Source organism: Pungitius pungitius, chromosome 20 (assembly GCF_949316345.1).
Source record: "Pungitius pungitius chromosome 20, fPunPun2.1, whole genome shotgun sequence".
Lineage (NCBI taxonomy): Eukaryota > Metazoa > Chordata > Actinopteri > Perciformes > Gasterosteidae > Pungitius > Pungitius pungitius.
The window spans coordinates 11,688,338-11,700,859 of record NC_084919.1 but is presented as its reverse complement, the minus strand read 5'-3'; the positions used below and the strand labels follow the sequence as shown (position 1 = coordinate 11,700,859).

The following is a 12,522-nucleotide window of genomic DNA, read 5'->3' as shown; positions in this document are numbered from 1 at the left end:
ATAGACTCAAGTGATGTACTATAAAACTTTTTACGGAAATGATTTGCATTTATTTTTTGTCAATCTTCTTAATAAAATCGATGATCAGAAATGTGATTTCATGGCTCATTGCACAAAGGATTTGACAATACATGACACATAATACACAGTGAAGTGACAGCAGTGCAGTTTGAAAAGAAAAAAAAGGAAAAATGAACGAGCTTCACAACCCACACAGTGGAAACAATACAATCATTCAAGTCCTTTATGTGTCCTTATATTCTGTGAAGATGCTGCAAATAATATACTTGCTTTAAGCTTAAACACTGTTTTAGGGGCATCAATTCGCTTAAACTTTGGCAAAGCCCCTACACCTAAGACTTTCATATTCCCTTAATCTGCAAAAAATGACATTATAGAAGCTCACTGATGGTGACTGATGATTACCAAGAATATTTACTCAGTGTGATGAATTATTAAATGCAGCTCATAATATAATTCTAGAGGGAAAGGAGCACCTGAGCCAACTACTCATGCATGTGGTATTTTAGCATCACTATGATGATTAAAAAGAAGACTCAGGCAGCTCCTCGCCTTACCCTTTTCCCCTTACTTCTCGCGTGTACTTTAAGAAAAATACAGGTTTCCATGTTTTATTATTGCAAAAATGATTTTTTATTCCAATCGGAAGCGACATTGATCAACGTGGAGGAGTCGGTGTGTTTTCTAATCCGTATATATAGTTGTGCAGCGACACTGCTTGACGCGCTGGATCCGTTTCTTCCTCGTGCTGGGGATCTGACCGGGGCAGAAGAGGGTGTACGTGACGGTGCTGAAGGTTTTGGGTTTGCAGGCAGAGCAGGACTGAAAGGCGTCTCCGTCCCGGTAGTCGTGCCTCGGGATGTAGAAGGAGTTGCACTGTCCGTAGCAAAAGCGGTTGATGATGGTGCGGCTCAGGCAGCCCTCCTCCCGGATAGTCTGCTTGAGCGGCTGCGTCTTGCACCAGTCCAGCCGCAGGTACCGGCGCTCCGTGACGTGCAGCGCCTCCTGACTGGACTCGAGCACCTCGTCGGTGGAGCTCACAGGGCCCACCTCGCGGGAAACTGGCCCACTGATGACGGGCTGAGGGCACCGGTCCGATTCGTTTGGGTTGTACTTGGTCGGCTGGGGGAACGCGCTTTGGCGCGTGGCCGCGTCTGCGAGCAACAAAACTGCTGCGAACATCAGCACTGAGTGTGTCTGCATCGCTGAAGGAGAAAGAGTGTTGACATTTTACGCACAGCTTTTACGCGCGCATTACGCAGCAAATAAACGAGCAAATAAACAATTCATTTAGCAGATACTAAATGAGTTACCTGATGACGAGGTAAGACCCTCACACGCTGAATTTGTCCTGTCACACAGTCTACAGCATGTGCTTCTTCTGTAAGTCCTTCCTCCTCGGTAGTGGCTTTAAGAATGGCACGCTCTACTTTGGGCAACAGAGCTTCAGCAGAACACGTACCCCCGCCCCCCCCCCAAAAAACAAACAAAAAAAAACTTTGAAACATCGTTTCGAATGCAGATAAATCGTTTATTTGACTTCACACAGCAAAACAAACATGAGTTGGTAAGATAAGACTATGTTATGCTATGTTAAGAGCTACGATAATTGACATGGGACAGTGATATAGTTCAAAGTCATCCCACAAAGCTGCTACTGTTTACAATTACCACAAAAGGATTTGCATTAAACAGTTGCTTGAAGACACAGATGTGATTATCAAGACATACAAAAACTTAACTTCCAAAACTTCAGTGAGAAAATTTATTTCTGTACAGTCTCGAATAATTATGACTTTTAACATTCCTCCAAATCAAAATATCTTTATATGGGTTATTATAATACAGTTATAGATGTACTGACAGTTTAGACTTAAACTTATAATCTGACAGTATACTTTAATATTAGAGTGAGGGATGTGGGTGCAGGACTTTAGGTGGTAGATTTGTTGACAGCAGAAGCAGTTGATGGGTCTTCCTCTTGTTCCTCGGAGAAGTGGGGGGCAGATTTTTTGGCGACCACATTTTCCAGCCTCTGGCCCATTAGATACGGGTTGACACTCTGCAGGGAGGCCGGAAAATAACATTAACACTATAAAAATGGAGTACTTGACATCTAAAAATAAACAGTAAATTGTTCCCTTAAAGGGGGAGATTTCAGTACGGATGATGTCATTTTTTATACTTCAAAGGAAGAAGACAACAAACACGATACCCTTTTTCTTCTTCTCTGTCCTCCCTTCAGTTTTTGGTACAAAAGATCCTTGTTCTGAAATGAATCACAAACATTAAATCACACATCCTTTCTTATACAGACCGTCTTTTTGTTCCTAAATTACTGTCATCGAATTCCCCTGAATGCAAAAAGAAAACGTCAAATGGGATGAATTCTTCAGACCAGACACATTTACAAGAATGCATGCAAATACACACACAAGTCTTTTTTGTCTTCATTTTACAGGTGAAAGACTGAATAATTCTGTGTTAATGAGGTACATGTGAATTAATATTCAATCAATTATTTACTTCATTAAGTCTCTTTGTCTCTGCTTTATGTATTCGATGTTGCAATTTATGGCCGTTGTTTACACACAACAAGCAATTTGGGAATAGGGCAAGAGCATTTATTTTTGATGAAAAAGTAAATAAATAAAAGTCAGAAATAAGTCCCACTCCACTGTAGAACTCTCACCCATTTTGCGAGTGCTGGGTAGTCGTGCTCTGGGTCAAAAAGATGCTGATGTTTCTGAAACTCTCTGCTGAACTCAGCCGTGTCCGGAGCATTTTCCAAACACCCATCTGCTGCTGTGATGAGGTGCAAAAGAACAGACGGAAAATCCAATCAAGAGCCGAAGAAACGGCCCGGTAGTGTGACAGATGGCAACATTTATCCATTGTTATGTAATATACTCAAAGTGCTTTGTGCAAGAGCGTCTACCTGTCATTCCTAGGGGACACGGGTTTGGAGGGTCCGGGTAGCCGTGATCATCACTGACGTCTTTGGGGACGTTGTCGCCGGTCAGCTCGGCAACAATGTTGGGGATGTTGCCGAAGGGGCCCAGATGCTGCAGCCCCTCGTGAGCACCACCTTGTGGACGAAGATGCGCATTACAGCCAGCACCAAAACGAGCAGCAGCCTCACCGGCACCAATACAAGAACAGTATCATTGCATCACTGCATTATTTGCACTGAATATCATATATGAAAATATTGTCCATGTCGTAACACAACCCCATCAATGATATTACTTGCATTGTAGCATTTAATTGGACCCAAATGATTTAAGAATGAAAATGCAAATATTACTATAAGAATAGAATGATTTCAGTCATTTTTGACCAAATTATAAATAAGAAATCTCTGGTTTGCCTACATTATATTTCTATTCGTTGTTTGTGAATAACCAAGAATAGAAAACTGAATCTGGTTGTGTGTTTAGAAAAATACTGTCAAATCAATTTGGTATTTTGTTGTTGTGATTATATAATAAAACAGTATGTAACAAAAAAGTAAATACAGAATAAAGGCAGGGGATGCATTGGGGCAAATGCAGAGAATATAATACACTTGCAACCATCAAAACAACGGTACTAGTTTTATTCTTTCTAATCACAATAAGGAGTATTGCATAAAAGAATACGCGACTTCTGTAAAATATATAATAAAACTCACAAGTCCTTGCACCCTCCCACCGGTCCACATTCAGCTAAAGTATCTTTCTCCAGGTTTCACCTGGTTCGACTAAACATGCAAGATTCTTTGGATATATTTATAAAATGCAGCCTACATACCCTGGATGCTCTGAGGCCCGACTATGTTGGTGGCCTGATGTGCAGGATACTCCACCCTCGGCCGAGCAATGCCCAGCTGCTCCATGACCCCGTGCAGGAGCCGCTGGATGTCGGCCTCGGACACCTGGTCCGCCGTGCGGGGGCTGCGGGCCGGAGCCCTGCCCACCTGCAGGCACAGGAGGAAGCCGAGCACCGATAACCGAACCGCGGAGCCAATAAGTGCCATCTGCCGAAGAAAAACACACAAGGCCAGCGCACAAAGGATGGACAGCAATCATGAGCAAACACGGCTCCATATTGTCTGCAAGTCACATGACAACCATTTACATAGAAATGGCCAATAATATGGAAATGATGGTTGCATATTATTTATTCGTTGTGTCTGTGGTTAATATAAACTATAAAAGGCTGTAACTTGTCAATAAATTGAATAAAGCGATGGTGCTATCGCTCTGTAAACAGAACCACGGCCGAGGTAAATAGGCGATAATTAACCTACATAATATGCCTATAATACAGGAAAATCTCTATTTATATATAAGCTACACCCGTTTACATCTACGTTATTGTTGATAGAAAACATTAGAAAGGAGCTAAAACTGAATTCCTGTCCATATGTTCTTACCGTGTCCTCGATGATGTTGGCACCTGCGTAGCGCGAGACCTCTGTCAAGCTGGATAGAAACAAAACGGTTATTTCGGTTTCCAGAATAAGAGCGTGGGTCACACAAAAAAGTGGATTCTGGAATTGTTTTTGACATTTGTGAAAAAAATGAAGTTGATTCAGCATCATTAGATTATATAGTTCTTGTCTTTCTAAGCTAAGTGGCCTAAACCTTTTACATCCCATCTTTAATTACGCTGTACTTTATTTTGAAGGGAAAGCACACATCCATCCTAAGTGGCCATTATGCAACCTAGCAGGAGGATGCAAGCCACCTTATTTCACGGTTCAGATGGAGTTGCTAAGAAACAAAAAGTCCCCTGTTCCCATTGGCTACATTGGTTATATTATGGCCATCATTTGCACAGGGTACACAAAAGCAATGTACTGTAAGAAGCACAAGACACTAAACATTTCAAATTAATCTCTTTCAGCATGAATAATGCCAACATAAACAATGTTGAGAGAAAATTAATTTAACATAAGACTATAGAATTGTTGTTTTAAACCCTCTGATATGTACTTATATTGTATCTTCAATATAGATTTGACTTTGGATATTTGGTTAGCATTAAAAATAACAGATTAGTCCCATCACCAATTAACCGCTGTTATAAAATGTATTGTATGCACAGGTAAAAGAGAAAACAAGTTTGTAAAAAAACATTTATTCACTTGATATTACATTTTGGTCAAAGGTCATCTGTGTGAAATATTAATAAAGGAAAAACGTATACATGCAGTTTCTAAAATGTTAAAAATATAAAACACACGGAACAGTTTAGAGATACCAAATAAATAGAAACGGATCCAGCGGATGCCATAAGCTGACAAGCTGCAGTAATGTCAACTTATTACTTATTAAAAAAAATAATTATAGTGAAATGCGTCTCCTCCAAGGTGTGAGCTGACGTTTTGCAACACCAGTGACGGGAGAAGGGCCTGCATCCTGTCCACTGGTGAACCTCAGGAAATTACCCAAACAGAGATCTCTGAAAACCATAAGGGACACAAACATAATAAAAACATCACATTTATGTACGTCCAAAATCAGCAACCGTCTTGTATTGTACATTTGTACGTTTTACCCTCCATCTTACTCATCAGGAGAAAGGACCTTGGGTTTTGAAATGTACCTTGCTGGTCTTCGTGGGGTCTCACAGGTCTCTTTGCCAACCGGGCTGGGACTCTCCAACAAGGCTGCTGCGGGACGGAAACCTTGTTCTACAAACATTTTGGATACAAAAAAAATCACATTTATATCAAACATTTGAAGAAGTACATGCATTGCAGCAGATTTCATTCTTCATATAATGGTTTACCTGCACACGGCACGCAGGTTCTGAACAGCAGGACGTTGGGGAAAGTCTCCAGGCCGAGGCTTCTCCTGAGCGGGACTCTGTCCACCGAGGTGGACTCTCGACTCCCCTCAGACGCTGGAGGGCTTTCCTTGGACCTCCCTTGACTCCAGGTCAGCGTCTTCGTAGACCACGCCTCTGCGGGTAGTTGGTGTTCAGAAAAGGCGAATAACATTGTTCCTTTTCTCATTAAATTCCTAGCGTTATACCTTTTAAACTGGGTCTTTTTCCGTGACCTCTTTTTGGATCTTTCAGAGGGTGGAAGTTAATCAGAAAATCCATGCTGTCCATTACCGTTTTAGGAATCACACCTACAGGAGAGAAGATCTGAAAAGTCTGTTCCAACTCCCCTATTTTAAAGAATCCAACACAGGACTGAAAGATGATTGCTTTACCAAATAAATGAGGACTTTCAATAAAGGTGCGCAAGACAAGCACTCTGAGTTCAAGACGCATTTCAGACATCTCTGCCTTGTTGGGGGGCGGCAAAAGACACGGAGCGAAGACTGTGGCTATATTCGAAGTGCTCATTAAGTTTTCGGAGGATCTGAAACATACGTCAAGGGAATAAGAGAGAGGGACACATGTCATTCAAATCATCTGTATATCACTTCACCCTTGTGGAATCTGAGGAACAATATCAAGCGGTTTCAGATAATCCTGTAAGGGAAAAGCATTGGGCCCAATGCGTTAAGCTATCACTTCTAGCACCACTGTATAGCAGTGTGTGAGGGGTCCTAAAACATTACAAAACATTTCTGTTACACCAAGCTTTTTCTTCCAAATTCTCTGCATTTGAAAGCTTCAATTAATTCCATTGGTGGTTATTGCAAACTCAACCTCCCACCAAGTGCTTTCCCCTCAAACCTCTGGGAGACTTTAAAGAGGAAGTCCAACAGGTAATGCAGACAGGAGGCGTTCCTAGCGGGCAGCAAACAGGACAGCAGCTGGAGGGCTGAGGTCCGGTCCCGAGGGCTGGACAGCGCCTGGGCTTTGAGCAGAGCAGGGTGGAGCTCGGAGGGGAACAGCGGCTCCGGCAGCTCCCTGCAAAACTGTTTGATGAGCGTCGAAACGTCATAGGGGAAGGGGGCGGTCAGGCAACCCTCTCCTCTATTCAGCTTGGCCTGCAGCACACACGGATAGCACGCAACACGTTTACAGCGTGACGCAACCGACCGGTTTGTCGTGGGGCCATTTTCTAGAGTGGAATCTAACGTAAATACATGAAAGGTTCGAAAGGCTAAAATTTTACCCTGAGGGCCTTGATGCGAGGAAGGGAGCCTGGTTTTCTGAACAGGCCAACAGTCCCGGCACGCTCCAGTAGAAATGCACAAGCGTTCACCAAAAAGCTGAGACATTACATTACATTACATGTCATTTAGCTGACGCTTTTATCCAAAGCGACTTACAATAAGTGAATTTCCACATAGAGATACAAACTCAGAAGAACAAGTAACAAGAAAGTACAATTTTCATCAAATAAGCAGTTTCAAAACATGTTATAGAAAGGTGCCATTATAAGTACAATTTAAGTGCTACCATTTGTTAGTGATACGGTTTGCTAGTGTCTTAGTGTTTTAGAGACAAAACCATGTAAACAAAAGGATTAATTCTGGGAGTTTTAGTTCATAAACATTCCTTATCCTGCCACTTCTACTCACCAGGGCACCAGTCCAAACTCAGGAATGTATTGGCGATGTAAATTCTCCAGAGGAACACCAAAGACCTTTGTACCAGTGATTAGCAATCGCTCTTTTTTTTTCGTTAAGCTCTTTACATAAATCCCATATGTAACTTGAAGGTGAAACCGGATCACATTACTGTCCGTAATCTTCATGTTGAAATATCCAACAGCCTTTGGCTAAAACCTCTCAAACCGCCTCTTGTCACTTGATGAAATCTCTGGGGAATGAGGGAGGTCAGCCTTATTAGGCTCATCCATATCACCTGTGGCTGAGGTGAAAAGGGAGTGAAGGAAAAGTGTTGTGTTCAGGACACGTAGGGAAAGTGGTAGATGTGAGCTTTCAACTTGAGAATAACCATCACTTCACCTTTAAGTTGGCTATGACTGTGATTTAATTTATATCTTAATATTGACTAATAATCACTAATAAGAAAGTTTTGTGGTCAAGTTTGGTCCCAATATATAATTGTATAATAAAAGTTTACTGTTCATCTGTGAAACTAATGTCAAAAGTGAGACAATGGCCATACTGAGATACGGAAAATTATTATTATTTTTTATTTTTCAGGTATGACTGAACTAAATCACCTGAGGCTACTATTTTCCTTTAGGGATTCTTTTAGATAGTACAAGTAAGTTATTTAATTTCACCACCCCCAAAAAATATTATGTTAGTCATCCTTTTTCTATTAATTGTAAAACTACAATGTATTGTGTATGAGTCGGATAGAGTTAAAATGATCCAAAAAACTGGACGTGCTTACTCTACAGACATGTTGAAATCTGTTCATGCTCTCCACCTGTATGTTACCATTATAACACACTAGACTGTTACTGTTAAAAGCAACTATTTTATTACAACAAAACATGTATATACAGCAAAAGGCAGAGTAGAAATACAAATATGGACGTAGAGCTGGAGTGGTCTGTGTGTTTTTTTTTTTTCCTTTCGGTGCTGGTTGGACATTTAGAAGCACTTCCTGTGCACAATGGAGGGGCCAGCCTCATCATACTCCTGCTTGCTGATCCACATCTGCTGGAAGGTGGACAGGGAGGCCAGGATGGAGCCGCCAATCCAAACGGAGTATTTCCTCTCAGGGGGCGCTATGATCTGCGGGGAGGAGCAGAAGCAAAGGTTGGGACGATGCGACGCGTTAAAAGTTCCCGTCCCGGCGGTCATTACTGGTTCGAGGGGGCTCACCTTGATCTTCATGGTGCTGGGGGCCAGGGCGGTGATCTCCTTCTGCATACGGTCAGCGATACCAGGGTACATGGTGGTTCCACCAGACAGCACATTGTTGGCGTACAGGTCCTTACGGATGTCAATGTCACACTTCATGATGCTGTTGTATGCAGTCTCGTGGATACCAGCAGACTCCATCCCTGCACAGGTGACAGCCGGAGGGAGAGTGTTCATATGGCAGACAGGACATGGGTACCAAGACGTAGACCATCACAGAAATTTACGTTTCTAGAGTCAAATCACACTTTTTGTCAGCTCATAATGTGAAAGGTTTCTTGTTTTAAGAGTATTCTGGTTTAACATCAAGCTGAAATACCTATTATTCACTTATGTTATTATGTCCCTCTGAGTCAGTAGACGCCATCTACTGTACACATGCAATCAGATACATGACGGTGTTCCCTGTGTGCAGGGCGTTGGAGGGCCGCCGTCGGGACTCACCGATGAAGGAGGGCTGGAACAGGGTCTCGGGGCAGCGGAAACGCTCGTTGCCGATGGTGATGACCTGACCGTCGGGCAGCTCGTAGCTCTTCTCCAGGGAGGAGGAGGAGGCGGCGGTGGCCATCTCGTTCTCAAAGTCCAGAGCGACGTAGCACAGCTTCTCCTTGATGTCGCGCACAATCTCGCGCTCAGCTGGAGGGAGGATGTTAATCACAGTTTAGTCGTAGCGCCACCGGTCGACATTATTAGCCAGCCGACTACCTGCGACGACACAGCAACATAAACTACCAACAGCTTTCCGTGTCCACTCCTCATAAAATAAATAGAATTCGTGAAAAAATAAAAAGGGGATTTGCATCACATTTTTCCAATCAATTGTGTCATTGTGTTTATGAGTTTTCTTCTGATCATATCTCGAGTATCATGACCACTTAATTAGATTTGTGTAAGCTTTTCTAATTGAATTGGAAAGCCAGTAAGTGCCATTACTCGCCATTGTAATTACTGTAATAATACAAACATCTAAATAAACCTCTATTCATTTCGCATCATCCATCTTTCGCTTCCAGTTGGTTGTTGTGTTCCTCTTACCAGTGGTGACGAAGGAGTAGCCGCGTTCAGTCAGGATCTTCATCAGGTAGTCCGTCAGGTCGCGACCTGCCAGGTCAAGACGCATGATGGCGTGGGGCAGAGCGTAACCCTCATAGATCGGCACGTTGTGGGTCACACCGTCGCCAGAGTCCAGCACGATACCTGTATGACAGAAAAATCAGCAGTTTGTCAAAAGAAAAGACACACAAAGAGTGTGTTTTGTTTTTGATGGGACTGCAATGTAAAACCCCGCGGCTGCAGGGACTCACCGGTGGTACGTCCAGAGGCGTACAGCGACAGCACCGCCTGAATAGCCACATACATGGCCGGCACGTTGAAGGTCTCAAACATGATCTGGGTCATCTTCTCCCTGTTGGCCTTGGGGTTGAGGGGTGCCTCAGTCAGCAGGGTGGGATGCTCCTCTGGGGCCACACGGAGCTCGTTGTAGAAAGTGTGGTGCCAGATCTGTAAAAACAGGAACAAGGGGGGGGGGGGGGGGGGGGGGATATGCCAGGGGTTAGGATTGACTAATAAGAAATACAAAGACACATGTTAAGGTGTTGTGGTTTCCCTTCACCTTCTCCATGTCGTCCCAGTTGGTGATGATGCCGTGCTCGATGGGGTACTTCAAAGTCAGGATACCTCGCTTGCTCTGGGCCTCGTCTCCCACATAGCTGTCCTTCTGACCCATGCCCACCATCACACCCTGGTGACGCAAGGCAAACATAACTCAGAAAAGCATAGACACTTACAGACTTTCTGGAATGAACCTGTAGAAATGTTTATCCGTCACAACCTCGCTGCTCCTTTCGGATTCCTACCTGGTGACGCGGGCGTCCAACAATGGAAGGGAAGACGGCACGGGGAGCATCGTCACCGGCAAACCCAGCCTTGACCAGGCCAGAGCCATTGTCGCACACCAGGGCGGTGGTCTCGTCGTCGTCACACATGTTTGATTTTTTTGGGGGGTTTGGCCTTCTGTAAGAGACCGAGGATGGAAACACAGGCTAGAGCTTAGTTTGTGACATGGTCTCGATCAAGGTGCAAGGGTCCTGACACACGCTCAGCAAATCAAGGGGGATTCATTGAGGAAACAATACTATTTAAATGTGTGTGTGTGTGTGTGTGTAGCATGTCCATTTAAAGAAAACAAAACCAGGCAGTCCTGAGAAACAATGCGGCACCATGTCAAGTATCAAGACACGTCTGAGTGCTCTAATCTCCTGTCTGATTCTCACAGCTGCCTGAATACCCATAACAGGAGGTGGCCTGGCACCCCCCCCCCCCCCCCCCCCGCTCCCCTCCAGGCACACTCTCAGGTCTATTTTCAGCCCTCGGGGCCCGTGTCACCCTCTTCTGCCCCCACAACCCGTCCCCTGTATCTCATCGTTAAGCAGGGGCTAGTTAACAGCTGAGGCAATGTGTCTTTTGACAAGAAGCAGGAGGAGGACAGCGTCTCAGCTGTCGCCACACAGGGGCCTCCTCTGTTTGGAGACGGACCATGTGCCGCGATCCGTCAAGGATCGCTGGACGCAGCCTGCATCACAACTGCATCCCAACTGCATCCCGCATCCGCCCTCCTCATACAGGCTCCCCTCAACTAAATCTACATGAGCACGCTCTATTTAAAAGGACTGCTGTTGCATTGTGGTTATAGTTGTGATGGGAAATCAGCCTCTGCGCTGCAAATGATGCCTAGTAAAAAGCGAAGTGAAGATACATGAAAAATCTAATATGAACTGCCTTTGTTTACTCCTCTAAAGTTGCAATAACTTTGGTTCTTCCTGCATGAGAGATTCTTTGAATTTAAATCAGCATCATTTCAGCATTAGTAGCTCGACTTGGAACTTAGTAACAAGTCTTCTTGTACATTGTACATATTGTGCATATTCTAGTACAACATTCAAAAAGGTAGATCTAATTGTGCCACATTATCTATAGAGTCAATTGGTATTCTGTGGCTTCCATACTGTGCATTTTAGTAGCTATTATTAATGAGGAGTAAAATAAATACTTAGTAGTAAATTGTGGTGGGTCTCAGTGGAGCATTTTAAATGTAAACCTTAGAGTGTTTTTAAACCTGCTATGTAAATATTTTCTGCAATTCAATGAGGTTATTTTTTGTATTAAATGTGTATCTATCGAACCAAAAGTTTTTTCAATATTGTTGGTGAGAGCTCAATGGTGGCCTCTGCACAGCAAGCATCCCAACGCTGCCTCCTCTTTCCTAGTCGCTGCCAATCCAGATGACTCTTTGAACTATGAGCTGTTCACCACCAATTTTAGTTTTGTCTCTCTTTTCAATTATTTTTACATTCCTATACTCCATCCAGACCTTGTCTCCTCAACACATTGGTAAAAAAAAAAAAGATGCAAGAAGACTGAAAAGAGACTCACCAAGTTATGACCACAAGGCTGGAGTTTCCACTGGGACAAAGGGCTGAGGGACTCCAAGTGGTCCTTATATACGTCCCAGCGTCCGGAGGCTGGGGGGCCAGTGGGCGGGACCAGGAGTTCACACAAGCCCAAATTAAGTGCTGCTTAGCAAAATGGTTCAGTAAAGTGGATCCTGTGTCAGCGGCGCCATCACCCTGGGTAGATGTTGCCTTGGAGATGAAAGTCAGTGGACAGAAGAGAGAAGTAGTAAAAAAGTTACCAGATGATTTTTGCCTGGTTGGTTGATAAAACATATATGGTTTGCACATGATAGTATGCTGCACCTTAGTTG

The 12,522-nt window shown here is 43.6% G+C and overlaps 4 protein-coding genes and 1 long non-coding RNA gene across 5 annotated transcripts; all 5 read right to left on the bottom strand.

Moving 5' to 3' along the window:
* Positions 1 to 92: 92 nt before the first annotated feature.
* grem1a (gremlin 1a, DAN family BMP antagonist) lies at positions 93 to 1,427 on the bottom strand. Its single transcript, XM_037450341.2, has 2 exons — positions 1,335 to 1,427; positions 93 to 1,226 (listed from the first exon to the last, which is right to left on the bottom strand). Exon 2 carries the CDS (start codon positions 1,222 to 1,224, stop codon positions 706 to 708), a length of 519 nt encoding a protein of 172 aa, XP_037306238.1. The 5' UTR covers positions 1,225 to 1,226; positions 1,335 to 1,427; the 3' UTR covers positions 93 to 705.
* Positions 1,428 to 1,531: 104 nt separating this feature from the next.
* LOC119195324 (neuroendocrine protein 7B2) lies at positions 1,532 to 4,584 on the bottom strand. Its single transcript, XM_037450158.2, has 6 exons — positions 4,439 to 4,584; positions 3,814 to 4,039; positions 2,960 to 3,109; positions 2,714 to 2,826; positions 2,237 to 2,290; positions 1,532 to 2,083 (listed from the first exon to the last, which is right to left on the bottom strand). Exons 2-6 carry the CDS (start codon positions 4,037 to 4,039, stop codon positions 1,955 to 1,957), a joined length of 672 nt encoding a protein of 223 aa, XP_037306055.1. The 5' UTR covers positions 4,439 to 4,584; the 3' UTR covers positions 1,532 to 1,954.
* Positions 4,585 to 5,147: 563 nt separating this feature from the next.
* On the bottom strand, positions 5,148 to 5,969 carry LOC119195325 (uncharacterized). The gene is made up of 3 exons (XR_005114206.2): positions 5,800 to 5,969; positions 5,614 to 5,701; positions 5,148 to 5,469 (listed from the first exon to the last, which is right to left on the bottom strand). It is a non-coding gene; the product is annotated as an uncharacterized LOC119195325 (long non-coding RNA).
* A 55-nt stretch (positions 5,970 to 6,024) lies between these two features.
* LOC119195312 (inactive Rho GTPase-activating protein 11B-like) lies at positions 6,025 to 7,767 on the bottom strand. The gene is made up of 5 exons (XM_037450144.2): positions 7,497 to 7,767; positions 7,088 to 7,184; positions 6,703 to 6,959; positions 6,231 to 6,382; positions 6,025 to 6,146 (listed from the first exon to the last, which is right to left on the bottom strand). Exons 1-5 carry the CDS (start codon positions 7,670 to 7,672, stop codon positions 6,025 to 6,027), a joined length of 804 nt encoding a protein of 267 aa, XP_037306041.1. The 5' UTR covers positions 7,673 to 7,767.
* A 669-nt stretch (positions 7,768 to 8,436) lies between these two features.
* Positions 8,437 to 12,245, bottom strand: actc1a (actin alpha cardiac muscle 1a). The gene is made up of 8 exons (XM_037449907.2): positions 12,192 to 12,245; positions 10,616 to 10,772; positions 10,372 to 10,500; positions 10,064 to 10,259; positions 9,795 to 9,956; positions 9,204 to 9,395; positions 8,721 to 8,902; positions 8,437 to 8,630 (listed from the first exon to the last, which is right to left on the bottom strand). Exons 2-8 carry the CDS (start codon positions 10,742 to 10,744, stop codon positions 8,487 to 8,489), a joined length of 1,134 nt encoding a protein of 377 aa, XP_037305804.1. The 5' UTR covers positions 10,745 to 10,772; positions 12,192 to 12,245; the 3' UTR covers positions 8,437 to 8,486.
* Positions 12,246 to 12,522: the final 277 nt, after the last annotated feature.

Coding starts and splice junctions, on each gene's coding strand:
- actc1a (XM_037449907.2), bottom strand. CDS start 10,744: ATGTGTGACGACGACGAGACCACCGCCCTGGTGTGCGACAATGGCTCT. Junction 10,260..10,371: donor ACTGGGACGACATGGAGAAG/GTGAAGGGAAAC, acceptor CTGTTTTTACAG/ATCTGGCACCACACTTTCTA. Junction 8,903..9,203: donor GTTCCAGCCCTCCTTCATCG/GTGAGTCCCGAC, acceptor TCACCTGTGCAG/GGATGGAGTCTGCTGGTATC.
- grem1a (XM_037450341.2), bottom strand. CDS start 1,224: ATGCAGACACACTCAGTGCTGATGTTCGCAGCAGTTTTGTTGCTCGCA.
- LOC119195324 (XM_037450158.2), bottom strand. CDS start 4,039: ATGGCACTTATTGGCTCCGCGGTTCGGTTATCGGTGCTCGGCTTCCTC. Junction 3,110..3,813: donor CGGGCCTCAGAGCATCCAGG/GTATGTAGGCTG, acceptor TTCGTCCACAAG/GTGGTGCTCACGAGGGGCTG. Junction 2,084..2,236: donor GACAGAGAAGAAGAAAAAGG/GTATCGTGTTTG, acceptor GCCTCCCTGCAG/AGTGTCAACCCGTATCTAAT.
- LOC119195312 (XM_037450144.2), bottom strand. CDS start 7,672: ATGAAGATTACGGACAGTAATGTGATCCGGTTTCACCTTCAAGTTACA. Junction 6,383..6,702: donor CTCTTTAAAGTCTCCCAGAG/GTTTGAGGGGAA, acceptor CGTATGTTTCAG/ATCCTCCGAAAACTTAATGA. Junction 6,147..6,230: donor TGAAAGTCCTCATTTATTTG/GTAAAGCAATCA, acceptor TCTCTCCTGTAG/GTGTGATTCCTAAAACGGTA.